This window comes from Mesoplodon bidens (genome assembly GCF_964165515.1).
Source record: "Mesoplodon bidens genome assembly, chromosome: 6".
NCBI lineage: Eukaryota > Metazoa > Chordata > Mammalia > Artiodactyla > Ziphiidae > Mesoplodon > Mesoplodon bidens.
Window position 1 is genome coordinate 8,530,149 of NC_138162.1, and position 26,902 is coordinate 8,557,050.

At 55.6% G+C, this 26,902-nt stretch overlaps 1 protein-coding gene across 7 annotated transcripts in view; it reads right to left on the bottom strand.

Moving 5' to 3' along the window:
- Window positions 1-1,735: 1,735 nt before the first annotated feature.
- The window catches only part of RALGPS1 (Ral GEF with PH domain and SH3 binding motif 1), a 286,463-nt gene continuing 261,296 nt past the window's right edge, over window positions 1,736-26,902 (bottom strand). For 3 of the 7 annotated variants that reach the window (XM_081238236.1, XM_081238234.1, XM_081238235.1), the window contains 6 exons: window positions 12,880-12,963; window positions 11,376-11,481; window positions 9,554-9,646; window positions 9,274-9,379; window positions 7,404-7,495; window positions 6,727-6,861 (listed from right to left, as the gene is read on the bottom strand). In XM_081238236.1, coding sequence (XP_081094362.1) covers window positions 6,763-6,861; window positions 7,404-7,495; window positions 9,274-9,379; window positions 9,554-9,646; window positions 11,376-11,481; window positions 12,880-12,963 — 580 coding nt within the window. In that variant the 3' untranslated portion in view covers window positions 6,727-6,762. Of the gene's footprint in view, window positions 3,576-6,726; window positions 6,862-7,403; window positions 7,496-9,273; window positions 9,380-9,553; window positions 9,647-11,375; window positions 11,482-12,879; window positions 12,964-21,110; window positions 21,501-23,435; window positions 23,488-25,698; window positions 25,857-26,902 lie in introns of those variants that run through there. The other 4 variants (XM_081238240.1, XM_081238238.1, XM_081238237.1 and 1 more) reach the window with 4 other exon arrangements.

The following is a 26,902-nucleotide window of genomic DNA, read 5'->3' on the forward strand; positions in this document are numbered from 1 at the left end:
AGCACTCACAAGAGATGAGAATCAATGGATGAATGGGTGGTTTCACACAGAGCATCTGTTATTTCAGAGGGACTCTCGTAGTTTTTTTGTTTTCTTTTTTTTCCGTTTTAAAACATGAAGTCACCTAACATGCAGCATGATGTGGGGCTGATTAAAGTGATTCATGAAAGTCACAAAAAATAAGTTAGGTTGTGTTTTTAGCAACGTTCACCTGGTTCTAAGCAACAGTAACGTGGACCCAGAGCTCTAGACTCCGCCTGTGGAATGAAAGCAGACCCTGCTTGCGAATGGCTTCCCGTTTTCATGGACCATTTTTCCACCTGTACAGTGGCATCCTAAAAGATACAATTCTTGGGCTTGGGAGGTGGGAGGAAGACGATGAAAGAAATACTGGCCATATTGGTAACAAGAAAAAACACTTTATAAACTCAGCTGGCAAGAGAGAGCGGGTTCTTTCATAAGCAGAATCGCTTCAAGTGTCTTCTCTTTAGGGTCCACAGGGGACAGGGTGATGAACGGGCAGGCTTCTTCAGGGAGGGAAGGGAGGCCACACTGTCCCACTGGGCACGCTCAGAACAATATTTCTACTGCTTTCCACCAAATCTATCCTCCACGAAGTTTCAGTTGTCAGAATGCACTTGGCTGACCTTGAGTTACAAACCGTGTTGGACTGAGAGGGGTGAAAATTACTCCTCGGGGAGAGGGGAGTGAGCTGTGTGGGTGGCATCATGAGGATACCGGCTACCTACTCCACAGTTTGTAGATAGCAAACTGTAACTTTCATCCTGGGGTGCCATGATCTCTTTGCTTAACAAAAAATGATACAACATATGCATGCAAGACACATCACAGACATTTGTGCACCATGACTAGTCCAAGAGCAAGACCCAGAAATGCTACCTTCCAGGGCCAGAATCCACCCGGGGACTTTCCCCTTTGGGGTTTTGTGCCTGTCCCCCTCTGTCCCTGGCTTGCAGGCCTCCTCACCTGCAGCTTGAGGGACAAACCAACACTGGAAAGACAATCAGCACTTAACTCACATGCTTGGCCCTGAGCCCCTGCTGGGAGAGAGCCAAGTGCCTTACAGCCTCATCTGCAGGACTCTGCTGGTAAGTTTAAGGTTCTTACCAGTTCTATGAGAATCCAAGCTAGGAGTGTTTCCGGGAGGGAACATGGGATCAATCTCAATTTTAGTGAGAAGACTAGACACTTTGAAAAGAATTGCAATTGTGCTATTTCAAAATTAGGCTCAGAGGAAAACATTTGTAAAGACAAGGAAAATCTGTAAAGGGCAGGAAAGTTCCTGATTTGGTGTGAGTCTGAAATTTTGAGGTTTTTGGATTGGCTTCTATAATTTCATGTCAGAAAAACCAGGAGAGTTTCAAGAGTAGAGAAATTCAAGGAAAGTAGTCTGGCAATTTCATTCAAACTTAAGACTTAAAAAAAATTAACAGGTAGAATCAGATTCAGTGTAAGTTAAAGCGTTAACACTGCATGGTTCTGGTGAGAGATGTTTGGAGTGTCTGCTGTATTCATTCAGCCTCCAGATGCTAATTTGAGCAGTTGTTGGTATGAATTAGGTGCATGCATTCAACCCCAGCTGCGGGAGGGTGTGCGAAGCACCGATGACCAAGGTTTGCTGGCCTCAATTTCACCTTCTGGAGTTTCTCCTGGCATGAAAGTATTCTAGATTTTGCTCTGAAGGAGGGTTAGTTACGGAGCATAGTAAGACTCAACCACAAAATAAGACCCTGATGACAATTACTTTCCTCACCAATTCATCTGAATTTTCAGAAAAGTGGTCACCGTTTGATCAAAATACAGTGGTGGGTCCTTTGGTAGTTCTTAAGTCGACCTATTATTACAGTTTATTGGTTAAGATGTTGTTTTGAAGCATCTTGCCCAGAAACTCTTAAGAGTAGTTTAGTATCTGATCAGTGTGAGCTCTGAAACCACAATAGCAACAAGGATGCAGAAATTCAGTCTCTTTCAGAAAATCATTAAGAGTTTCCTTCTCAGAATTAGGACACCCAGATTTAAAAAAAAGAGAGAGGGGGAAAGAGGGTGAGGGAGAGGGAAGGGGAGAGGGAAGGAGAGAGGGTGGGGAAGGGCTGAAGGGAGAAGCTATGGTGATAAGGCTACCATAAATAAAGCTAATTTTTATTCATTACTTTAAATAAAAATGTATTTGTGCAAAATAAAAGTCACTTAAAAGTATGACAAGGAGTGACAGATGAAGGACATTGTTCACCTGAAGAGCTCTCAGCCCAAAGCAGAGCTCGGACCGTCCCCTCCCCAGGGCTTTGCTCTCGTCACCATGGTCATCAACAATTGTGCCCTTGGACTTGGATGATGGAGAACTTGCTGGTGACTGTGTTTGGGGGCAAGAATGGGGGAGCTTAAGGCCTCAGTGTCACTCAGCTCCCCAGTGTAATCAAGAATCCCAGTGGCCCTGCCCTGGCAGTGGAGGCAAAGGGGTGAGAGGATGGGAGCAAAAGCCTTGCTCGGCGGGGAGAGGTCGGTGCAAAAGTAGCTTCTGAGCAGCCGGTCAGGTCACCGTGCGTGCAGGCGGCCTCGAGAAGCTGGCAGAAGGCGTCACGACTTCCCATGCTGACCCGGGGGAGGGGGGAGGGGGGAGAAGAGCGGGGCCTTCAGACCCTGCGGGAGAGGGGCTGGGAGGAAGCAAGCAGGCCAGTGCCGGCCCAGTCCACGGTCCTGAAGCTGGGTCTTGCCTCAGAAGAGCCGACGGCAACAAGGCCTGGAAGGGCCCCAGGGGCCCAGGGAGCAGGCCTTCCGGATGAATAGCACCCATAGGAACAGAAAACAAGACACAATTTAAGGCATTGTTTGTTTACAGTAAAAGAATGCGAGGGACCCTTAACACAGGAGGAATCTGGGCTCTCACTCTGACCTTCCTCGGTGGACCAGCCGATCGCTTAAGGTTAAAGCAGGGCCTCAAAGAGAATGAAGTGTGTGATGTCGCGAGTCTTGTGCCAAAATGCATGTTTCTCGGAGAGTCCACGCTCGCTCGCTTGCACGCACACAGACACGGCACGCACACGCAGAGGACGCTTCGGGGTTGTACAAAATCTGAGGCAGCCCTGTGGGCGAGAGACCCGGCACACTGGAGCCAGTCCCCGCCTGTCCCTTTCCTCCAGCCCTCACGCGGGGGGACGCTGTCCACTCTTTTGTGCAGGAGAAAGCACTGGGGACCCAACGTGGGACGGATGCTCTCTGGTCGCAGCAGCAGCTGGTGGACGGATGAAGGCCCAGGGAGGGAGGACGGGTTGTACAGTCTGGGGACCCATCGTGGCGCCGTGAGGTGGTGCTGCAGAACGGGGGTCATGGGGGTGGCTGGGCATCGGCAGGCGGACCCCCGCACCGGTGGAGCCCTCTGGACTGTGAGGCCTCGGCCATGTCCCCTTGAGTCCAGCTCTGAGTCTCCCAGCACCCCACCAAAGGCCTGTGCCCCGGACACGCGCTTCGCCACCAGTCCCAGGCCGGCTCCCAGAGGCCTCTGAAGTCACTTTAAGTCCTGCAGAGACTTATTCAAATGACATAAGGTTTGCAGGTACCTAGAAGAGAAAGCTCAGCCTCTTGTCAAAGTTCTGACCTTTCAGGAGGGGACGGGGGTGGTCCCTAAGGGAAGGGTTCAGGCCTCTCCCAGTCAGTCTGTGAATGAGTGGGTGGTGGGGGAAGGGGAGAGGGCACAGCAGTGGTACCAGCCACCACGTGTTATGGGGCTGCTGTGTGCCAGGCAAGGCTCTGAGTACCGCATCTGTATTGTGTCCTGAGTCCTCACAACAACCCCAGGAGGCAGGTACTGGAATTATCCCCATTAAAAAGATGAGGAAACTGAGGCTTAGAGAGGTGAAGTACACAGCGGGTGAGTGAAAGGGCTAAGACACCAGCGCCCACGCTCTCCACCTCTATCCTTGGGTCAAAGCACAAGTGCATTTGGAGTGGAGAGCTGACCAATCCTGCAGGACAAGCACATGCCTCTGGAGAGGAGCGGGGGTGGTTAGCGGGTGGCAGGAGTTGGCAAGTGGAAGCACAAGGAGAAGGGGGAAATTTGGGGATATCGGGAACCCCAAGGCTCCCCATGCTGTGTCCCCAGGCCCAGATCCCAGCTACCTTTACTGGGGGGACCACCAGCCCCAAGGTCAGGGTGTTTCTCCTTCCCCTCAAGGCTGCGGACACGCCCCCAGCCCCAGGCCTCCTCCCCAAGCACTGCCGTGGGGTTCCCGGAAATTTGATGAGAAGCAATTTCATCAAAAACAAATCCATCTTGGTGGCAATTTGGTCAAAATGATGAATTGGAAAAAATGCATCTCCTTGCACTGGGAGACAGTTATAAGAACGGTCACAGCAGCACTGTTCAGAATAGCCAAAAGCAGGAAATCATTCTTGGGATCACGGACAGAAGAACTGATAAAAAAAATTACAAGTAAATGAATGACAGCTATGCACACTGACACAGAGGAATCTTAGGAACATACTGTAGGAGAAAAGCAAGTCACAGAAGAAACTATACAGTTATGGTTCTATTCTTTAAAAAAAAGTTTCAAAAAATGTACCCCAGACAATACATTAAGGAATCAAATACATGTGTTCACATTTTAAAGGAATGGTAAACAAACAAATCAGGAGAGTGGTTATGGCGCATAGGTGAGCGGGAGGGAGACAGAATTATGAAGAAGCCCTTGGACGGGAGGAGTTCCGAGGACTGGGGAGGTCCTGCCTTTAGACGGGGTGGTGGGTACACGAGTGTTTGCTTTATTGCCGTGGTTTACACCTTACACATATGCTATCAATGAAGTTGAAGTGTATTCAGTGCTAGCACACACAATTTTAAGAAATGCAGTTCCACAAAAAAGAAAAGTCACCTTAGTCACTGAGATTTTCTACAGGAGTAGATGCATTTCTGTAACGCCCTCATCGCATGCCATCACATGCAGGTAGTGTGGTTTATTTCAATAATCCTCTGCTGTGGAATATTTAGTTCTGCCAATTTTTTCTTATTACATAAAGCAGAGGGTGGGAACATTTGTTTGAAAGTGAATTAGAAATAAAAAGGAGAAAAAGGAGAAAAAATAGAAGACCGTCTCCCTTAGGTCTAAAAACTGGACAAAAATACTTAAACGTTGCCAAAGCTTGTCACGGTACACCACGTTTGCCAGACGTGAAATTCAGTCCATTTGTCCTTCTGACCAAACACCTCCTCTACCAAGTGGGTTTGACCCAGTTCCCTGCTACCTGCTGGGCAGTTGCTGCTACCCTCAGGCTGCCTCCACCCCCAGAGAGTCAGTGGACACTTGCTCAGGGCAGCCATCCTGCTCCCGGCTGCCCCCTCCCACCAGGGCCACGACTGTCACCGTGGAGCAGATACCGAGGCCCTGCCTCTCTCTCCCCCCACCATCTGTGTGGCCCACCTCAGTCCTTGTCACTCCTCCGGGTCACCTGTGTGCGGCAGGTGAGCTCCAGCGCAATGTGCTCTCAGAGCTAAGGAGGGGCCCCAGGCATGCACGGAGTGACCAGGGTGGAGGAGGTCAGGACGCTCTTCCCCTCTTAACGTGACCTGAGGCAGCACCTTGTTCATCGCCTTGAGGTAACCGTCAACCAAAGACCCTGGTCTCCCCATCGTGGAGATGGGCAGTTACATTTGCTTAAGCACAAAATACACTCTGGAGACCGCAGAGCTGTAGTTTCTTGTACGTCATTTTAGACATTTTATGGGCACCGACATGCATATAATAAATATGCATGTGTATTTTAACACAAATGAGATTGCCCTTACACGTGTTTTTACACTTTACTTTTTCACTTATGTCTTGGAGCCCCTCTCAGATGATCACACACAGATCAGGGGTACACAATAGGGGTTTACTGAGGGTTGCCGAGTTTCCAGGTGCTTTTTTTTTTCTCTTTCTATTAAGGACAATGCTGCAGTGGACATTCTCACCCATACACCCGTGTGTGCGTGTGTGCACATATGCCCCAGACAAATTTCTAGCAAGTGAGCTGGGGGACTCGAATGCAATTTATTTTCAGTTTCCCTGTGGTGCCTCAAGTTTATCCCTTTATCAGTCTTGTCCTACTGTTTTAGTTTGTCGAGGACTTTCTGCTAATTTCGCCGTCTAGCTTCTTATCGTGTAGAATTTGATCAGCTTGTTATATGTGTCCTCATCGATGTTACAGATGAAAATCCTGAATAGGCCCAAACTGAGCACAGAATCATGGGACACACCACTAGAGACCTCCCTCTGCCTTATGAGAGCCCCTTTGAGGGGCCAGGAAGTCTGTGACTGTGCTGTGACCAGCACCACTGCAGCCCCTGCCCTCTGGGCCTCACACGCCTGCTGTGAACTCGGCACCACCTTCCTCCTCCTCGAAGCTGCCACCAGTCTCTTCCAGCCCTGGCACTCTCTCTCCAGATGGAGGAGAGGGACCCAGCTCCCCAGCCCCAATTCCAGCTCATCCCTGGGGAACAGGTCAGGGAAGCTCAGTGCTCCTGGCCCCAGCAGCCCACCTGCTGCCCGGGCTGGTGTGAGGGCTGAGCAGCCACCCCTCTAGCAAGCCTGGACAGCAGAGGCTGTGCTTCCAGGCCTTTGGCTCGACGGCAGGAGGCTGAGCAAGCCAGGTCCCCGCCCCACCCACCCCCACCCGGCAAGTACCGACTCTGGTGTCAGGCAGACCGGGATTAGATCTTACTCACCATGGGGCCTTAAACAAGTGTCTGCCACTTTCTGAGCCTCAGTGTCCTCAGCATAAAACGGAGACAGTATGGGAACCTACCTCACAGGGATGTTGGGAGGATTCGGCCAATTCCTGCACGTAAAGCATTTCTCCTGAAGCCTGGTCCTGGGAGGGGCAGCAGTGGGGGGCGGGAGCAGAGCCTCAGGCAGGCATGGCGGACCAGAGGTCCTATTGGTTCAAGCATGCCAAGGGGCCGGACAGCCCCACTCACCAGCAGCCATGGTTGCTTCTCAACAAATGAGCTATTATTATCATTATTCCTAAGGGTTGTCGGGGGCAGGGAGGCCCTTTTGTCAGACTGGAGTTTGCCCATGAATCAACTTTCGGGGGGTGACCTCAGTAGATGCTGTAGCCTGACCCTTGGGGCACTATCCCACCTGTAACCTATCTCTGATGGATGTTTCTGTGGCGTTTCCTTTAGTAGGAAAGACAGGGGCCAGATTCAAAGTTCTAGTCTGAAGTTGGGCTTAGTTCCAAGAGGGGCAGTGGGTGCCCTGTCTAATGGGAAAAGGCTGATCAAAATAGGGCGCCTGGGAGCTTAGCTGTTAGGCTCTGGGGGAAGGAGGGAGGTGTGTTTTCTATGGACCCTTAGTCCCGAGGGTGGGAGAGGGTATTTTAGGTAACAAGCAGGACTTTGGTGACTTTACCTGAGGCCTGTTGCTTTTACATGCGTCATCCAAATGTTTGTGCCACAGTATTGCATGAAACCGGGAACCAGTCTGGAACTTGTAAACATTGCCTGATGGGTAGAAAACCACTGGTTAAGAGGAAGGTCACATGGGAGGGTCTGCCTGTGACTGTGGCGTGAAGATAAACGTGGACCTGGGTAATTAAACTAGGGAAGGTCAGGAGCAGCCCAAAGCAAGCTCGGGGCATGTAGAGGAGGAGGCTCCCCTGCCCCCCGCCTGTCTCTTTGGACCAGGGCTCTTAAACATTTTTCCGGCCATGGTGCCTTTGGCTCTGGTGAAGCCTGTGGACCCTTCTCAGAATTATGTTCCAAATGCATAAAATAAAATATAAAGAAAATCAATAATACTGAAATACAGTTACCAAACTGCTAAAAAATAAATGAGTGATATCATTCTCTACGTGCTTATTTATTAATGCGCTAATGACAAGATCTGGGGGCAGGCCTAATACTGTACTGTAACTGCAACAAGCTGAACAGAAATGCTATTCTAAGATATCTGCAATAATACGTGATATGAAAATATCCGTGGTTTCTCTTGCAGATAAAATCACAGGTATTGTGAACATTCTAGTTAGTAGTTTAATACTTATAATTAAAGGAATTAGAGGTCATGGAAAACAGAGATGTGATCTTTTTCCCACCCAAGTTCACAGACCTTTTGCATTCTATCCATGGACCTTGGCCACCTGCTGTGTCATATTTCCCTCTGCTTGGGGACAGTGCTTTCCTCTGGGCTCAGCCCCGAGAATGGCCTGTGGACCCCATGACCATACAGTCTTTAAGTCAAGCTGGTATAGGTACAACCTTTACTTCCTAAAGAAACCACCTCTAATCTGGTCCCAGAGCCTCGCGGAAGAAACTCAAATGGTAAGTAGCCTGAGGAAACACTATGACGTGTGCGTAGCCGAACGTGTTTCAGTCACTCAGAAGCAGAGCAGAGGACTTAGCTCTCTCCATTCCCTGGGCCCCTCGAGGCTCTCACTTCTTTAATTCCCAGCTAACAACATTCAAACCCTGACCCTCCACCAGCACCATCATCTGCATTACCTGGGAGTTTGTTAGAAATACAGAACCTTGGTCTCCACCCCAGATACACTGAATCCAAATCTGAATTTTTACAAGATCCCTGGGCAATCGTAGGTACATGAACCCTGCATTAGAACATTCCTGTGAAGGTGTGAAGATGCTCAGGGTCTTTACAGCTCCAGTGAACTTGCCTAGCTAGGATACCCAGGAAATCCAGGGTTTTGTCACGTGACATAGGCTGCCAAGGAGGTTAGCATGGCCTATCCTGAACCTCAGTGCAGAACCTCTCCTTCTTCTCAGCATGGTCATGGGGGAAGTATAAAACCAGGAGGAACCGGGAGATGACTGAGCAAGTGAAAGTTGGAGCTTTTATAGAAGGGTTCTTCTCTGATTTGGCCTTGGAGCAGGACACTGCCAGAGTCTCACGGCACAGGCAACGCTGGGGTGTCCTTGAAATCTCCCAACACCCAAGACTCCTCCAGCCGCATGGTCACTGCCTCATCCAGCACTATGTATTCATTCCAGGACCCTGAGGCTAGAGTTCCAGGGGTGATGGGCCCCAGTAGCCATAGGTGAAAAGGATTCCGGCTGCCACGTGCCATGCACACTGCTCAGTGGACACGCCCACCACGATCTAAGCAGCTTTTGTGGACCAACGAGGGACCCTGTGAACATCAGAGCCTAAAGCAAAAGGAAAGCAGCAGCCTCAGAAGTCCCTATTGTTTCAAAATGCACATTTAGCAGCAGAAGAAAGCGGGTAGAGAGAAGCTGCAGGCACCCAGCGCTGGCCTGCTGCCTACCTTTGTCGGGGTTATTCAGCTGGAAGATGTCCGGGTGCTCAGGGTCATCGGGCAGCTGCACCATCCAGCCCACGACGGAGACCTTTTTGCCAGGTGTGGATTTATACTGCAGGGGAACAACAGCATAGCCGTGAGGCCCACACCCTCCGCTCCCCAGGGAAGGCCGAGCTGGGCCAGGCGAGGTTCCTTCCACTCCCGCCGCCTTGCCCACCTCCACCCACCCCCCTGCGCTTCGCACCAAACGAAGTGCCGGCACAGAGAGGCCTTTCGTGGAACGTACGTGTTTTCTGTCTGTGCCCCTCAAGGACTTGGCTCCGTAGTACAGGAGGGTGGATCCTGAGAGTATGACCCAGTACCTGGTCCACGAGGACAGCTGCAGAGGCAGAGTGACAATGTCACACGGGGAGGGGCAGAGTCCCCCACTGCCTGACTAGAGACCCAGCTACATGGGTGGAAAGGGGGGGCCCCTCCTCCCGAGCGGTGCCAGCGCAGGCCTCATCTCGTCCCTGCCCGCCACCCCTCAGTGCCACTCCTCCCAGGGCCCAGAGGAGGGAGACTCCTCAGCAGCTCATCAGCCCTAAGCCCTCCCTCTCCTTTACCCCAAGAGCCCTTCCTTTTCCCACCTTGTTTAGGGCAGTGCCAAGGCACAACCTTTATGTATTCAGGTGACCTGAACCCAAGAATGTCCTGGGGAAAAAGAGTTTCAAAACACGGACAAGCTAAACCATAACCTAGAAGAACCGTAATGTCTGCGATGGGGTGCTCTGGCTGCGAGCGGATGGCAGCACTTTGAAAGCATTTATGGCTAGAAGTGGGGATGCCCGGCAGGGCCACGCTGCAGGTGTGGCTTTTGTTTCCCTAGGCATGAAGCAGACTGCTCTGCATCACGACCTACAAGGCTCCTGTTCACACTGGCGGGGTGGGGGGGTGGCGCGGGGTTGGTGGGGGAACTGCGTCACCTCAGATGGTGAAAGCACTGGCTTTCAGACCTTTTTGACAACACCCACAGGTGTGTACAACACACGTGCATATGTATGTTGAACTGAAAGAAGCTTCATGAAACAATGTTCACTTTTATTATGTGTAAGAAACTCCGACATTTTCCAGTCTATTCTATCCAGCTCAGAAAGATGGGTCATGACCCCCTGGATTAACTTCATCGCTCACCAGCGGGCCAACCAGCATCGGGAAAACAGTGTCTCGCTCTGGCCCCAGAATGACTGGAGCCTGGACTCTGGGTCCAGGAGGGCAGCAAGCAGGTCTGTACAGCAGACCAGATATAGGGCCTCATGTCGCAGGATGCTTTGTGACACTCTGGGTCCAAGGGCCAGAGTGTGGCCCAGGGCTGGGATGAAGACTCTTCTCCTCACCCAAGAACCACCTAGCACCCGAAGACAGGGGAGCTTCTAGAGCAGCACCTGGGCTAGGGGCCTGGCATCTTCACACTGGGCGCCGGTAGGAGGGGGCATCTCCAAGTGGCTTTGTGGGCAGTGGACAGGGGCAAGCAGCAGCCAGGGCAGGAGAGGAAGGCCAGAGCAGACACGGGCAGATGCTGCCTGGAGATGCAGCTCACAGGCGGGCTTGCAGGCAGCTTGCTGTGGATGCTCCGTAGAACAAACAAAAGAGGTCTTGGCAAGCGGCTGAGGGGTCATGGAGCCAGGGACATCTGGGTTCAGCACGTGGTGACCCAGTGGCTGATGGGGGAGCCTGAGAGGCCTCCTGATTCCTTGTCCCTGTCCTTTCCACCACGCGTTTCATGATGCTGCCGAAGGGGGAGGAGATCTGCATCGGGATACCACCCAGGCCGTGCTGCCCGTCTCAGGCACAGTACCCACCCTGACTCCCAGGGTCTCCAGGCCTCCACCTGCCCTCAAGATAATCGCACAGTCCCATTCACCATCTGCTCAATGTGTGCAGGGCCACACACGTGACAGTCCTGCCAAGTCCTCCAGGATGTAGGGACTATTTTATCCCAATTTACCGATGTGGAAACTGAGGCCCTGCCCACTCAGTGGCACAACTGGATTGGAACCCTGGTCGGCCGGTCTCTGGAGCCCATGCCCTCCCATGCCGCCTCTAGACAGATGTGCCTCTGCACTCACCGCGGGCTTCCGTCCTTCCTTGAGCAGAGTTTTCCTTCTCAGAGGCCCCTCCATGGTGGGGACCGCCGCCGAGCTCCCCAGCGTACAGATGCACGGGCCGGTGGGGCTGCGGGGGAGACCCCCAGTCAGACATCGCCTTGGAGGAGCTGAGGTCAGGCACCCTCTCACCCACTGGGGCCCACGGGTCCCCCACTGCCGTGTCCGTAATGGCGCCACAGGACAAGGACTCAACAGTGCTGGGCAAGGCTGGGGAGGGGAGGGCCCCGAGGGCCCGGAAAACCTGAAGGACGGTGGCCTTGGGCTCACCCACAGCTGAGAACTTGCACCTCCCTCGTCTTTCTGAGTGCTGAGCGGCTCTAGGCTTGGTGCCCACGTTCCCTGTAACCCAGGCCCCCAGCAGCACCCGTACCCTATCCTCTCCACCTGCGGAGCTTCCTCTCCACCTGCGGAGCTTGGGGCCTGCGCAGCACCTCCTCCTTCCTGTGTTGGCAGGAGCAGCGAGGAAGTGGGAGTGGAGGGGATGGAGTAAGAAGGGGGACAGCGGCCCCAAACCCCGACGCCCTGCGCCTTTGCGACAGGGCTCCTCTCTCTCCCTCTGCCATGGGGATTCGGGCGCCACCTACAGGTGAAGAGTCCAAGTGCAGCACAGCCCAGGCCGCTCTCCTAAGCATCAGCTTCAGCTCCCTGGATAGGCACCTCCCATAGACACCTCCCTCAACCCTGCATGAAAGCCGAGCAGCGCTCCCTCCGCATCCCAGTGGAAGGCATCACCATCCACTGGCTGAAGGAGCCAGAAACCTGGGGGTTCCCTCCTCTCATCAGTTCACCTCCGAAACCTCATCAATCCCAAGGACTCATTGATCCCATGGCCTAAATATGCCCGTCTCAGCCACCCCACTCCCCCCACCTCAGGCCAGAACTTGGTCATCCTTTGAACGGCTGCCCAATACTCTCGCCTGACCTCCCTGCGTCCACGCTTGCCTTCCTCCCATGCGCCCTGCACACCGTGGCCAGCATGACCTGGCCCTGCCGATACCTTCCCCCCACCCCCAGGCAACCCCTCCAGTGCCTTTGAGACCACCATCCTCTCCCCCTGCTGGACGTGGCTCTGGCCCACCTCTCTGGCCTCACCTGCCACCCTCTCCCCGGCTCATTTCTTACAACGTGGACTTTCCTTCACTCCCCAAATCCCCCAGCTCTTCCTGCCTCACAGCCCCATGGGCTGTCCCTTGGGCTGCAGGTACTCTTCTTACCCCTACACCTCTCTTCACTTTATTTGGCTGATTCCTATCACTCTTCCAGTCTTTTCTCCAGGGAGGCCTCCTCTCTGGACCATCGGCACCTGTGATTTTCTGTTCCGTTTCTGCTCTCCTGAAGCAAAAGCCCTACAGGCTGAGGCAGAGGCTGAGTCCGTCTCGTCGGCAGCATCAAGCACAGTGCTTGGCACCCAGCAAGCACCACAGAGCTACTTGTCGAATAAATGATCACATGAATAAATGAATACCTGTAGACGCAGCTCCGGGTTCTGGGAGAATTCCGAACTGGAACCCGCCAGTTGGGCCCCAGCGTGGCATAGAGACGTCCCCTGCTTCAGAGGAAAAGGGTTGAGTTTTAGCAACAGCCTGGAAAGACCAGCTACTCCTGAAGAAGGCGAGGGCATCGCAGACTATGTGGTCATTAGCTCAGGAAGCCTCAGCCCCAACTCTTCCCCCAGCCTCCTCAGTCACACTGCAAGCACATCTGGGGCACAGCTGGAGCTGCTAGGTTAGTGAACACAACACCCCTGGAGCCTCCATCAGGGCGAGTCCCCAAGTCTCCAGGTAAGTGTTTCCTCAACCTTTTAACTGAATGTTCACCTTTCTTCCAGTGTCAAGGGGATGACTAAGATCCAGGCACACCCCTTATCCCAATGTGAGGTTGAGAGAAAATGCTGTGTAGCCCAAATATTCCATGGTCAATCCAATTAAAAGCGCACAGACACAGAATTGTGGGCCGTCTTGCATGTTGGCCCAGGGTGGGGATGGGGTGGGGCATGTGTAGCATCATTATTCACCCGGACACTACTGAATTCTTCCGTTTGCTACGTCTTCTCCATCGGACAGTCTCTTTGCTGGTCCCAGATGGTTCCCTGCAAACCTGCTCTGTGACCTGCTGCAGTGTCCAAGAATTGGTGCTCCAGGACCTCTCCGTGGGCTGCCCATCAGGCCGCTCTCTCACCTGTAGTTCCCCAGCAGTGAGCCTTTCCAGGGGAAGATGTAGCTTCCAGGGTAGGTGGGGATCTTAACCTATTTGAGGGAAGGCTTCCATCTTCCTCTCTTTATCCTTTTCCTCTCTTGGCAGAATGACTTCCTGTGTCTACTTGTTCCTCCACCTTCTCCCCACCCCTGCAGCATGGTCTATCCCTGGGCTATAGCTTTCCATTGGCCAAACAATGATGCAACCCAATTTATAAAGCCAGATAAGGTCCAGACGTCCATTTCAAGTGTTCCCTCTGTTGTCCACTGCCAGTCCCAGGTTGCCACGTTCCCCTGTGGCACTGGACACCTGGGGGGTGGTGTGGGGTCATCGTCATTCACTGCAGCAGGTGCATCGCGCCATCACTGAGCTCAGGTTCCTCCGAGAGGGGGCTGTGTTGCTCTCCGCCCCTCCATCCTCCACTCAGGAAGGAACTGTTCTTGATGACCATCTTGGGTTTGCTGTCCAGAAGCCCACGCTCAGGGCTGGTGGGAGTCTGATGGTCCTCCAGGTCGACTGCCCTGGGACCCTGTCCCTTTCGTCCATCAGCCACTCCTCTTTAGGTGACAAAGAGCTGCAGCATGTGCTGGGTCCCCCAAGTCCTCAAACGTAATGGGTCTCAGCCCATTCCCCACCCAACCCTCGTGACAGATGATGGTCACAGGCCCACCCCACCCGCACCACGAGCCGTGGCTCAGAGGTCCCGACACGCTCACCTCCCAGCCTACAGGCCACACCACCTCCTCCCTCTCTTCACAGCTGGGCATGACACCACGGCACGTCACATCCCCGTGCTTGAGCAGGCTGTGCAGAGCGCCAACAGACTGCCTCCAGGGACGCTCCCCTCCACAGCTGTAACCGGGATCGCTTATGAGTCAGGGCAGGGTCTGACGGTGAGCATCTCTGTGCCCGGAGGATGTCTCCTCGTTTGACCTGGGTTCCCGCTCAGAGCCGCCGTCTGTTTGGAATTGGAGATGGAGCCTCCCTTGGCAGAGCTGGATCCTCCGGCCCCTTCTTCTCCACCTTTCTTCTCATGAGTCTTTGTTCCTGATACCCCAGGAAAATGTGTGACGACAGTGGACTGTTCCACAGATGGGGCGATGTGGTTGGTGCCGCTACCGTCTCTCGATCATTCTCTCCACTTCTTTGAGACACTCCGTGGCTGCACACTTGGCAGACGTTTGGCAGGACTGACGTTTGTTGACGGAGAGCTTTAAATCAGCGTCTTCCAACCAGTCTAGGCTTTTAAGCAGTCTTTCCTCACACTCTTCCTAAAGGAGGTGCTCCCAAGGTCAGTGGACTGCTGGGGGCAGCGCAGGGACGCCGGGGGTCACGGGGAGGCTCACGGGAGAGTGACTAGTTAATGACCGTTCCTATGTGTCAGGCGACTGATGATCTCACGGGAGCTTTGTTTCAGCACCATCCTCCTCCCCAGAATGGGGAGCGGAGGTTCAGTGACGTGAAGACACTTAACCGAGGCATGAGCCAAGTAAGTCAGCATTTGAACCCACAGTTTTCAGGGTGGGAGAGAGGTTGATTTGTCGCATGGGGAGGAGTCCGCCATGGGGACAGGGTCCTCGTTTGGAGCCAGCACCATGTGGGCGGCTTCCTGGCATTCCGCTCTCAGAGGCACCCCTACTCACAGGTTTCTGCTGCAGCTCACGCTGGACGGGCTTTGTCAGTGTCTGTGAGGCTGGATGGCCACAGATTTGTAGATCCACACCCCTGGATCTCCTGGGGTGGGGCCACCTCCCAGGTCCCTGGTCCCTTGACTCCCCTGATGGAGTCTTCTCCGGGTGGTTCTGGCTGCCTGGCATTTAAGAGCAGCTGCCATTTATCGCCCACTTATCAGGAGGTGGCTAAGTGCCTTCACACACCGTTCCTCCCAGCTCTGTGAGGGGCGCTGTTCTCACTCTGTCTTAGATGAGGAAACTGGGGCTCAAGGAGGTGAAGCCACACATTGGCCTGTCATTAGGGATGGAGACACAAGTGCTCACATAGGGAGGATGTCTTTTCCATGTGAGCCAAGGGCCCGCATCAGTCAAGCTGCTCCAGGTGGGGGAGGTCAGAGCCTGCTCCACCTGGAGCCTGGGGAGTGACGCTGGCTTTGAAGTGCAGTGTAATGGTGACTTTTCCCCAAGGCCAGCTTTTAGGAGAGTATAGACAGGGTGGTGGCCAGCCTTCCCTCCCAAGGCAAGCACTGCAGGGCTGGAGGAGGGCTGTGACAGGTGGGGCGGCTCTGGCTGGGCCCAGGCAGGCTAGCATCAGCACAGAGGAGCCAGGATCTTCAGCCACTGGAACCACTTCCAGTGCTTTGAGATTTGTTATTTGAATGTTCATGGCCAGAAAATGCAAAATGAGTGGGCAGTGGTATCTGGTGAACTCCAGAAATAAAGGCATTTCTCCAATTGATGGGGCCTCCCAACTCCAGAACCACAGATACCTTTCCCAGCAACATACTGGGAACAAGTGGCTGAACAGAATGTATCCCAGGAAGGCCATTCTACTGCTCCCTCTCAGGGATAGATCTTGAGGAGGAGTGGGGGAAGAGGGCTGCAGTAGGCCACCCTCCTCATGGGAAGTCTGGTCTGGGGAAGCTGTGGGCTGGCAACCAAGTAGAACACCTCAGTCCCAAAGTGTGTTCAAGAAGAAGAAGATGATGATGATGAAGATGATGGGGATGATAAAGATGATGATGATGGGGACAGGATGGTGATGATGAGGATCAGGATGATCAAAGGATGGGATGATGGTGATGACGGGGAGGATGGGTACCAGGCAACGTGCTAAGCAGTACTCGTTCACTATCCTATTTAATCACACAATACTGTGGGGCAGGCACTGTTCTTATCCCCACATTATAGACAAGGAGTCTGAGGCTTAGAGAGGTGGAGTAACTTGCCCAAGGTCACAACATAGGGAAAAGGAAGATGGTTGGTGCCGTTAAGGTGGAAGCAGCCAGGGTCCTGCTTAGGCCAACAGCATCATGAGAATTCAGACTGGCCGAGGCAGGTCTGAAAGGCATCGTCTCCTCAGTAGTTTTCTAGGTACACATTAGGTGGCAGGTATCTTGGGGGTTAAATTTCAGAAAGCCCTGAGTCTCTGTTGCTGGCCCAGGAGTGGGGAGCCAGGAGAAGTCTTGGATAATAATTACACTGAGGCCTCAGTAATCTTGTCTTAGCGGAAGTACCAGCCCCCCCACCATTCTTCAGGCTCAAGTGCACAGGGCCCCTGGTAGGAGTGTACCTGTGGAAGGGTTCAAGTGATGCTGTTCATCAACAGTGTCCACCTGCACCAGCAAACCCTTGCTGGGAGGCCGTCCCATTGGACGAGGTCTTGGTCCTTGCCGCTACCTAATGACTTACCCTCATCTGCAGGCAGGAAGCTGCCACCCTAAGTTCTGCTGGGCCTGGGATGTCCCTTCCTGCAGTACTTGTTAAAGGGCTTTTGCGGCCTGGGAATCACATTTTTCTCTGGGTAGCGCCCCTGATCCACTGAGTGGGTCCCTAGGAGCCATATCTGCACTGCATGCTTAGCTAAGGGGACAGAACCACCCCTGAGCCAAGCCAGGTCAATCAGGTTTTCTCTCTTGGCAATTAAGAACCAGATTTGAGAGGCTGACAGTCAGGCTCTGTGGCTTGCTGAAGCTATAACATGTAAACTTGGGAGCTATGAGGCATCAAGCTTCCCCAGTGTGAGCCGAGAGGTCTAGAAATCTGGGCTGCAGAAGGAGAGGAGAGCATAGCAGGTATGCATGGAGAAGGGTCAACACCAGACGGAAGGAGGGTCCTGTCCACCTTCTAGGACCTGACTCTGAGAGGTTGTAGGTGCTGGACAGAGAGGCTGTGGGCAGAGATTTCTCAGCTACCTGTGAAGTCGCAGCAGCTAGCAGACAGGGCCCAGCCCTTGTCTGTCAGGGTCCAAGGACAGGATCAAGCAAAAGGCCAGGGATTGTTGCCCGCTTTTCTCTCCCAGAGGGGCCTGAGCTCCTGGGTAGAGCCTTACTCACCAGACGTCAGTGTCTGATGCTGACAACAAGGCAAGAGAGGTCATCTCTGGGGGAAACCAAAATCAGAAGCTTGGCACATCACCCAACTGGGCTGTCACCCAAGGCAGAGCAGCAGAATGGAGCAGCGGGATGGACCCGGGGAACCAGACTGAGGGGTAGGAAGGGGAGGGCCACCAGCCTGGGGGGTTCCTGGGCCTCAGCCACAGGGGATGGGGGTGGGGCAGTGAGGCCCTCTGTGAGGGTCACCCTGAGAACAGCCACCCTCATGGCTGCACTTCAGTTGAAGTGGACCCCTTGCCTCCAGGATCGCCCCCAGAACTTCGCCTCCCTCTCCTAACATGCTGCAGAGTTTGGGGCCCAAGAGGCACCCTTGAACCCTGGCAATCCCAAGGCATCTACCAGAGTCCTCTGACCTTCTCCAGGAGGAAAAGGAGTGTTTTAAAGACTCTGACTTGGGGGTAGCAGGCCTGGGGCTCTGATGCCATGACTCCACTTTCCTGGGGTCTCCCTAAGGATGCTAGAAGATTTCATAGGCTAAAGACAGCACAGTGCGGAAACTGTGTCACCCAACTTACTCCACACCCCAGAGCACCTACAGGCCAACTGTCGACAGCACCCTCTTAAAGGGGCCTTCCCCGCAGTTCAGAGTCACCCTGGAGGCCAGCAGGGCTGGCAGACACTTGCCTGCACTGTAGCCCATCCACCCCATGACGACTGCCATGTGGGAAATTTTCTCTTCGTCCCACCCAGCCTTAAGACTCCGGGATCTCTTGCTTGCTGGCGAGAAGTTCCTACTGAGCGAAATTCACACACATCCCAAAGTAAGTTCCCCGACAGGAGCAACTGCACCTATGTGTCCAGTATTTCCTGTGAGCATCCTTCCTGTAGAGCTGGGGAACCTGAGGCTCAGAGAGCTTGAGAGACATGCCCAAGGTCCCTGAGAGAGGAAGCAGCCCTGACCTCAGCCCTGCCCACCTCTCCACTCCCCAACGCTGCTGACAGTGTCCAGAAGTCACGATGACCTCTCTCTGCAGAGGCACACTCAGAACTTCAGAGACCAGGGCTCATCACGGAGCCCACCCCTCCTGCAGAGTCTCAGGGGCACGCAGCTTCCCTGGGCCACCTCTCCCCTCCTTGGACACGACTCAGGCCTCGCAGCCTCCTCAGGTCCCAGGACCCCCCTTGAGGGCCCACTGTGGTCCTCTTCACCCAATGTCCTCGGCTTTTGCTGAACCACTGCCTCTACCAGAAGCCACCCCTGAACCCCCAGTCTGACTCAGGTCCCCCTGCTGGGCTTTCCCGTCGCATCCTCTTCATGACCCCCTGTGCACCTGGCATCGTGGACTGAATCTCTGTCTCCCACCTCGGCCATGAGCTGTGACCGGCCCCCTGATGCAGCTCGGCCTCCCCAGGAAGGAGGACGAACAGCTCTGCTTCTCAGGGGGCCGGCGCCCTTTCCTCTCCTGCTCCCTTTCCCTCTCCCACCAGAGGGGCTTCCTCCAAGGACCCCTCGGCCTCCTAGTCTCTCCACCACCCATAGTTTGGCCTGTCTGTCATGTGAGAAGGCCATTCTGCACAGCCTGGCAACGTCAGACTAGAGGAGAAGGATGGCTGAGTATTTCGGAATGAACTTTGTGACGTGCTTTCATATTTCACCCCTTAAAAAGTGACCAGGAAACATTTCTGATTACACCCTCTTTTAGAAAGTTAAATGTTATTTTTTTCCTGGGTGAAAAAGAAACATTTACCCATTGTAGAAAATTTGGAGAATACAGAAAAAGAACATAAAGTCTCTCAATAACTCTACAAGCAGAGACAGCCAAGAGGAATGATATTATGTACCTTCAGACATACACACATATGTGTTCATCCCCATCACCCACTTCGCTCTCTGTAAAAACTTCATTTAAAATGTTTAACTCCTACGCTGAGATTCTTGTTCTCACTTCAGTGCCAACGCAGGCATAAAGAAGCAGCTGTTACCTCTTACGGACAGGCCCGACTAACTCTCCCTGCTGCCCGTTCCATTTCTGAGGAGGCTGAGGTTTGCTTGAGGCCAGCCTGGTGCAGCGTCCACAGTTCCCACCTTCCACTTCATCCAGGATGCATTGAAAATGCCTTTCCGGGGCCACCTCCCTGCCTCCTTGGGAAAGCAGATGTGACACAGGGCTCTCCTGCCTTTGTCCCATTCCCAGGACACAGGTGAGAAAACATCAGGTCAGGGACGTGAGGGGCGTCCCACCCTTGCCCCCTCCCCAGAGACTCCGCCCTCTGGCTCCCCAGGGCCCTGACCCAGGACCACCACTCTGTCCTCATTCTGGGCCCTGAAGATAGGGAGGGTCTTTGGGGGCCGCTGGGGGGCTGAGAAATGACCAGCACTGCCCAGGGTCTGGCCGCCTCAGGGTTCCCTTCTCTTCCCGTCCCTCCTCAGCCCACGGGCCCTGCGACCTGCTGAGGCTGAGCTGGATGAGGGGCAGGAGGGTGAGAGCAGCGGCAGAAGGCCGCCTTGGCTTTTTGGACCCTCCACGGTCCTAGCAGGAACAGTGGCTGGATGCGGCCACTCCGCCAGAGAGCAGCCGGACGGGTCCCAGGACTCTGGGGGCTCCAAAGCGGGTGCTCTTTAAGGCTGGCCACTTCAGGAAGCACTGGACGCAGCCTGAGCTCCGGCTGCCACCCAAGAATGCCTGGGGGCCACAGGGCTGAAACGTCCAGGGGAGTGAATCAGGAAAGGCAAACCCGCAAGATGGGCCACACGATCCCACCCTTGGCCAGACAACGAGAACCATCCTACCCGCCTGTTCACAGCAGCATAAAGGCTGACTATGATGTGCCCTGAGACCAACAGAGGGGTGTGTGCTGGCGGCGGGTCGCTGGCCTGGGCCTCCCGGCCCTGCATGCTGGTATTTGGCTCCATGTCTCTTCCTGGCCAAGGCCAAGCTTGTCACCAGGGCTGGGGGGCAAGTCAGTTGAAGGTTGTGGCCTGTAAGCTTCAGGGCTGTGGGGCAAGGTGCTGCCCGCCTCTCCCAGCCTGGCCTCTGGGGACTGGAACAGACAGGACCTCCTCCTCTGGGGGGGCTGGCCCAGCCCTCTCCTGCACCCTTGTCTCTGGTTCTGACGCCACCGTCCACCCATGCACGTGTAAAGATGCAGGGAGAGCGGGTTCTTACAGCATCTGCTGGGAACAGTGGGCGGGGAGCCCGGCAGGGGAGGCTCCTTGGGGACAGCCGCTGGTCTCTGGGGCCAGGAAGAGTGAGGCCCGGCTCCTGGGGAAGAGGGAATCTGCTCCCCTTCAGTGAGCAGGGGCAACGTGGCATGGGGGAGGCCGGCGTGGACGGAGGTCCCGTGGGCCTGGGCTCTGGGCGGGCGGAGGTTAGGAATAAGGGGGCCCAGGCAGCAACACGAACTGTGGCCACTGAACCGTGAGAGAAAGCGTGTGAGATAAATCCCCTCCGGGTCTCCCATGGGGTCTTCAGGAAAGTCTAGAACGCTCACATGCTTTTGAGGGAGTGGACTCTTTCTGGGGGACATGAGAAGAGGCCAGTGCAGGATGGACATGGAGACTGGAGGCTGGGCCGCGGGAGCTGGAGACCGAGGGGCAGCTGGCGTCTGGACCGTCAGGACCGCCCTGGGTCTCGGAAGGCGCCAGAGGGGACATCTTAGCCCCACCGGCATCTTCCAAAGCAGGTGGTCTCCTGTTCCCCTCCGCAAGAAGGGGTCGGACCGGGAGCTGGGTCCCGAGGAGGTGAGGGACAGGCCATTCTCCTGGAGGCGGGGCTGGACACCTGCACAGGCCAGCTGTCTGTGAGACCAGCGCTTGCCAGAAAGCCCACCCAGCGTCCTGTGAGAGACATTCAGATGGAGAGCGGGTCTAATGCTAGATCCTAAGTGAAAGAGACAGAAGAGAAACGCTGCAGCATTTGGTGTTTCCCCCGAGTGGAGCACAGCACCGTCTCCCTGAGCGGGAATTCTCTCTCCACCTTCCTCCCTGGTAGCTCTGATCTCAGCCGTGGGTGCTTAGTAGGAACCGGATCTGCCACCCTCAGTGACTGGCAAGGTGTCTGGCAGGGAGCAACTGCTTAATAAACAGCTTTGAATGAATGAGTGAACGAGTGAACACAGGGAAAGGATGAGTGAATGAAGGAACGAACAAGCCATGAGCAGCTCCAGATGTGGAGACCATTCAGGATCAATGTCCTCTCGTCGGCCCGTGGTTGGGGAGGTGCTGGACTGCCCGTAAGCCCCCTTCCTCGGGGCTGCCCCACGAGTCCCCTGACCAGTGCTGAGAAAAGTCAAACTCCCGCTCGTCAGATGCGGAGTCTGCCCGGTGCCTGTCTGGCTCTCACCCCTCCCTGGGGTGGGCAGGGAGAGGGCAGCTGGGCCCGTTTGCCTGTGCTCCCCAAGTCAGAGCAAACGTCCCTCCAGGAGGCCTGCGGCGGGACAGAGGGAGCAGCTCCGAGGGCTCAGGGCGTCGTCCCTCCCCCTCTTCAGCCCCCGACCTGGGGTTTCACGAGGACTGATGGACTGGCTGCCCGACATGGGGCCAGTCCCTGAAGCATCACGGCGGCTCTGGACGAGGCATGGTGGCGAAGAGGTGGGCCCCAGATTGGGCGAGGTGGACGTGGGTCAGCTCTGCCCACCGGGGCGGGTGAGGCGGGACCGCCACGTCACCTCTCCGCGCCTTGCTGCCCACAGGCACGAAACGGGGACGTTTTACGAGTAACCACCGCGTAGCTAGGTCTGAGGCTTGGGAGAGACCAAGACAGTGCCTGGTACACAGGGAGTGCTCAGCAAAGATCACTTATCCCCACATGATAGCGCTCTGCCCTGTATGGACTGGCCGGATTCACCCCTTCTCTGGCCATTTATGATTGTGGAGGCTGAGGAGACAGGCGGCTTCAACATCAGAGAAGGAGTGTGTGTATATGCGTGAGAGGCATGTGTATGCCTGCATTGTGAATGTACACCCAAATTTGTGTGAGCATACATGAGTGTGCGTGTATGTGTGTACATACACACGTACGCAGAGGGTGTAGCGTGTGTGTGTGTGTCTGTGTGAGTGTGTGTGTGCCTGTCTGCACACAGGCCGCTGTGCACACAGGCTAGTGGAGGGGCTACTCTGAGGGACGGTGCAGACCTGCCTCTGCATCACTGGGTCTCCCTGGCTCCCCTCAGAACTTAAGTCGCCACGATGCCCTTCACCTTGGGCGGCGCCTAGGCTGTGGGAGCTCCCCGTGCAGAGTCCCCGTCTTCCCAGAGCCCACCTGGTGCCTGGCGCAGAGGAAGCGGCAGCAAGCGGAGTAGGCGCAGGGGGTGAATCCCCAGGGCAGACGGGCTGGCTGCAGGGAGCCCAACCCCGGGCCAGGGTCCCCTTAGTTCACCAGTGCCCAGCACGGCAGGTGTCGGCCCAAAGGCCTGAGGCCACGGGGGTGCAGCGCTCTCAGACCCCACCAGGCGGAGCCACAAGCCCATCTCCAGACGAGGCCCGTTCTCAGGCGTCTGGTTTCCAGAACCCTCATTTCAGACCAAATCTACACCCAGGTCTCCTCGGGAGTTGGCCTCAGACTCGCGGGCCAGCTCTGGACCAGGTGATACGCGGGGCTGCCCGAGCAGGGGCTGGGACGTCCGCCCCATGCCCAGCCTGCCCAGCGGCCTTCCCGCCTTGGCACCCCCGCCCGTGGGCTGCGCACGCTGCCCTGCGGGAGCCACAGGGCAGCCTCACCAGGCTGGGCCGCCGGTGAGGTCGGGGGGCTGGTCTCCAGCTCCCCAGGCCCTGAGCGACTCCCCTGGGAAGGAGGCCGAGCGGAGGCCACACTCACCTTGCCAGCCCTGAAGACATCTCTTCACTAAACTCTGAGCTCTCACTACTGCCTGCAAGAGGAACACAGATGGATGAGTGCGGCCGCCTCGCAGAAGAGGGGCCACCTGGAGTGGCCCGTTCTCCTGGGTCACCGGGCCCGGGCCCCGAGCTGCACAGACATGCCGGAGGAACAGCTTCCTGACCCTGTGGCTGTCAGCGTGGCTCGGCTTCTGCTTTGCTGCTGCTATTTCTGACTCTCGGCCCATCCCGTCCCACTGTTTCCTGCCCCTGAGGGTGGGTCCTCCACTCCCTTCCCTGCCCCTGAGGGCTGCAGCTGCCTGCCCACCAGTCCTCTGAGGTCTGGGCCCTTAGGCCTGTGTCTTGGCCTGGCCTGGCTTCACCACCGCCTCCCTTCTGGCCCAAGTAAAACCAGTGTCAAACAGGCCTCACCTGGTGAAGATAGGGGCCCAACGAGCACACTTCTTCCTCCGCAGGTCAGGGCTCGACTAGACGCTGGTCAGGGAGCAGCTGCCTAGCAGCAGACAGAGGCCCCGACGGAGCGCCCCTTCAGATCCTGGGCAGTGTGCTCACAGCGGGGCCCAGCCCTCCCCCAGGCCTGCCCCTGTGGCCGACTTGGACTCTCCAAGGCCCGGCTTCAGCCACAAGCACAGTAGAGAGATCTTCTCAAAGGGGCCTGGGTTCCACACTCTTTGCCTGGGCTGCCTGCTGACACCACAGCCGGGCAGTGCGAGGGGGGAAAAGGAGGAGATCTCAGGTCCCTTGGGAGTTACAGGACGGAGGGGACCAGTTCAGCTCCAGACAGGGCACATGCACATACGGCAACGTGCTCCCAGCCTTTCAGCTCCAAACGGAAAAACATCTGAGTTTCCCGAGCAGAAGAGCTGAGAACCAAACTGCCTGGTGATCTCCCACCTGGATACTGGACAGCATTGCGTCTGACTCAGTTTTCTGTCTCAGGAGTAGAAAGGCCTGGGCTCAGGCACAGCTCAGAAAGTTTCCTGGATGTAAAACAGCTGTTCTGCTGCCCAGCTGAATGCTCTTGGGCCAGCATTTCCCAGACTGGTTCCTTAGGACCCCATCCCAGAGGACTCTCCAAGGAAGATGGTTTCGGCCCAGATAATGAGGGAACCTGCAGACTCCGCTGCCTTCTGGGAGACCCACAGAGCCCATAAGCACGTTAAAGTCTCTGGGAAGGGACCTGCCTACGTGGTTTATTCCAGCCTTTCCCCAACACACAGACCCTGAATTCTTTCCCCAAGGCACACCCATGAACCGCAGGCTACACTTTCCTAAGCTGGTATAAACCCCGGACTGGGTCCAAGTGGGATGACCTCCTTCCTGGACAGAAGGCAGACATGGACCTTGCTTGTCACAGACTTTCCAGGACGTAGGAGACAGCTGCCCCCTGCACTGGCACTGCCTCAGAGACCGGCCTCATTTCATGAGGACGTGGGATGTGAGATTCCTGCCCGATTGTCCTGTCCGCACCACCCTCTTCCTTTCCATGGGGCCCTCCACCTTACAGGCCTCCGACTAACCTGCTGCCAGCCCCAGGAGCACTCCCTGTTAAGGGAAGTAGACAGACACACAGACTACAGAAGCATGGGCACACTGAAAGGACACGGCCAGTGGAGCGTACGCTTGTCTGACAGCAGAAATGACCTAGGTGACCTGGTCAGGTGACCTGGACACTGCAGCGGGACAGACCTGTGACCAGAGCTCAACACCATCCTCAGCTCTGACCCCTCCCCTCCTGGCCCCAGCAGCTCAGTTTCTGTCCTTCCACTGACATAAGCACCATTTCTGGCTGAAGTTCAGACATATGCTTTCATCCCAGAAGATCAGTTTTTTACCCTCCCTCACTCTGGCTTCTCAGTGTGAAGACAGGGGCACAGTGAGCACCCAGTGGCCACCCTGCAGCACCTCCTCCTCTGCCCTACGGGAGGGGGCTGTGGCTCCCCAGGGACGGAGCCCCGCGGGGGCAGCAACCAGGCTTTGGCAGTTGCCGGCCAAGGATGGCGGGTCTCAGGTCCTTGTCCAGCCTGCCTGCCACTCTCAGGGCCACCAGCAGGATGAGGACAAACCCAGGGCATTTCGTGAAGCCTCGGAGGCCGGGAAGCAAAGGCCTCCCTAGCTCTGGTGACGCCTGTGGGGAGCCCCCTCTGCAGGGGGTGAGGGGCCACCGGGCACTGCACGGTGACACAGAGACACACGCTGGGCTGTGGCCCACCCGCTGTGGTGTGCAGGCCGGAGACGCTTACCGAGGGCGAGTCCATTGGTGATGGCAGAGGAGGAGGCGAGGGCGAGGCCCCTGCGGGGGCTGCGCGACTCCAGGACGCTGTCGTCCAGCAGGTGCCTCGCTTTCTCCGATGGGAATGTCGCACTTTTACTCTCAACTACACTCAACTGACACATCATACTGGAAAATGGAAAGGAAGAAAGAAAGGCAAAGCTCCTTATCTAGGGAGTGACAGTGGTTACACCTGCCCTGGCATCCTGAGCAGACGGCGCAGCTGCAGGAGAAAGACCTCCACCCAGAACCGTGGTCTAAGTCCAGGCTCTGCCCTATCTCCCCGTGTGACCTTGGGCAAGTCACATCCTTCTTCTGAGCCTCAGTTTCTCCACCGGTCAAATGGGGACTTACGATACTTGCCCTGCGTGTCTCCCAGGATGACTATGAGGCTCAAGTGAGCGGAGGGTGCTGGTGAGCCATGGGGCCACACAAGCGAAGGGACAGTGTGACCCTGCAGTCAGCACGTCTGGTTCTGGAGTCACAAACCTGGTCCAAATCCTCGCTCCAGCCTTACTCACCACTGCAACGTACTTCACCTGTCAAACCTCACCAGCCTCGTTCTTACAATGTGTATCATATAGCGCCTACCTTGGAGGCCTGCAGGGGCTCAGTGAAAGAATGCTGGACAGGAACGTAGCAGAGCATCTAGCACAGAGCAAGCCCCAAACACTTGGAGAGCAACCCTTTCTCCTCCAGCCTGTAAGTGACTCCACGGCTGGTCTGGGCTGGTTGAGGCTTGTGTCTTAATGGTGGAAGGAAGGAAGGAAAGAAGGAAGGAAGGAAGGGAGGGAGGGAGGGAGGAAGGAAGGGAGGGAGGGAGGGAGGGAGGAAGGGACCCAACTGCTCAGGATTCTGTGCCCAACACCCTGGGGACATGGGCATGGCTGCCCCGGCTACGCTGAGGACCATGCATGTCCCCCAGCTGTCAGCCCCACACAGCTGGGTGAACCAGCAGCAGGCTCACTGCTCTGCAGGCTTTCTGCAACAATTGGCGAGCAGAGACTCTGAGCCCCAGTACACAAGCACCATGAGACACCTAGTGCTCCCTGGATGACGGTCATGGCGTCCACTGGACTCTGGGGTTTCCACAAGGAGGCACTACCCGAGCCTGGGCAAACCTCCTGGAATCCCCCCACTGTTTCCCTGCCCTTCCCCGCACACTTCCTCCCTTG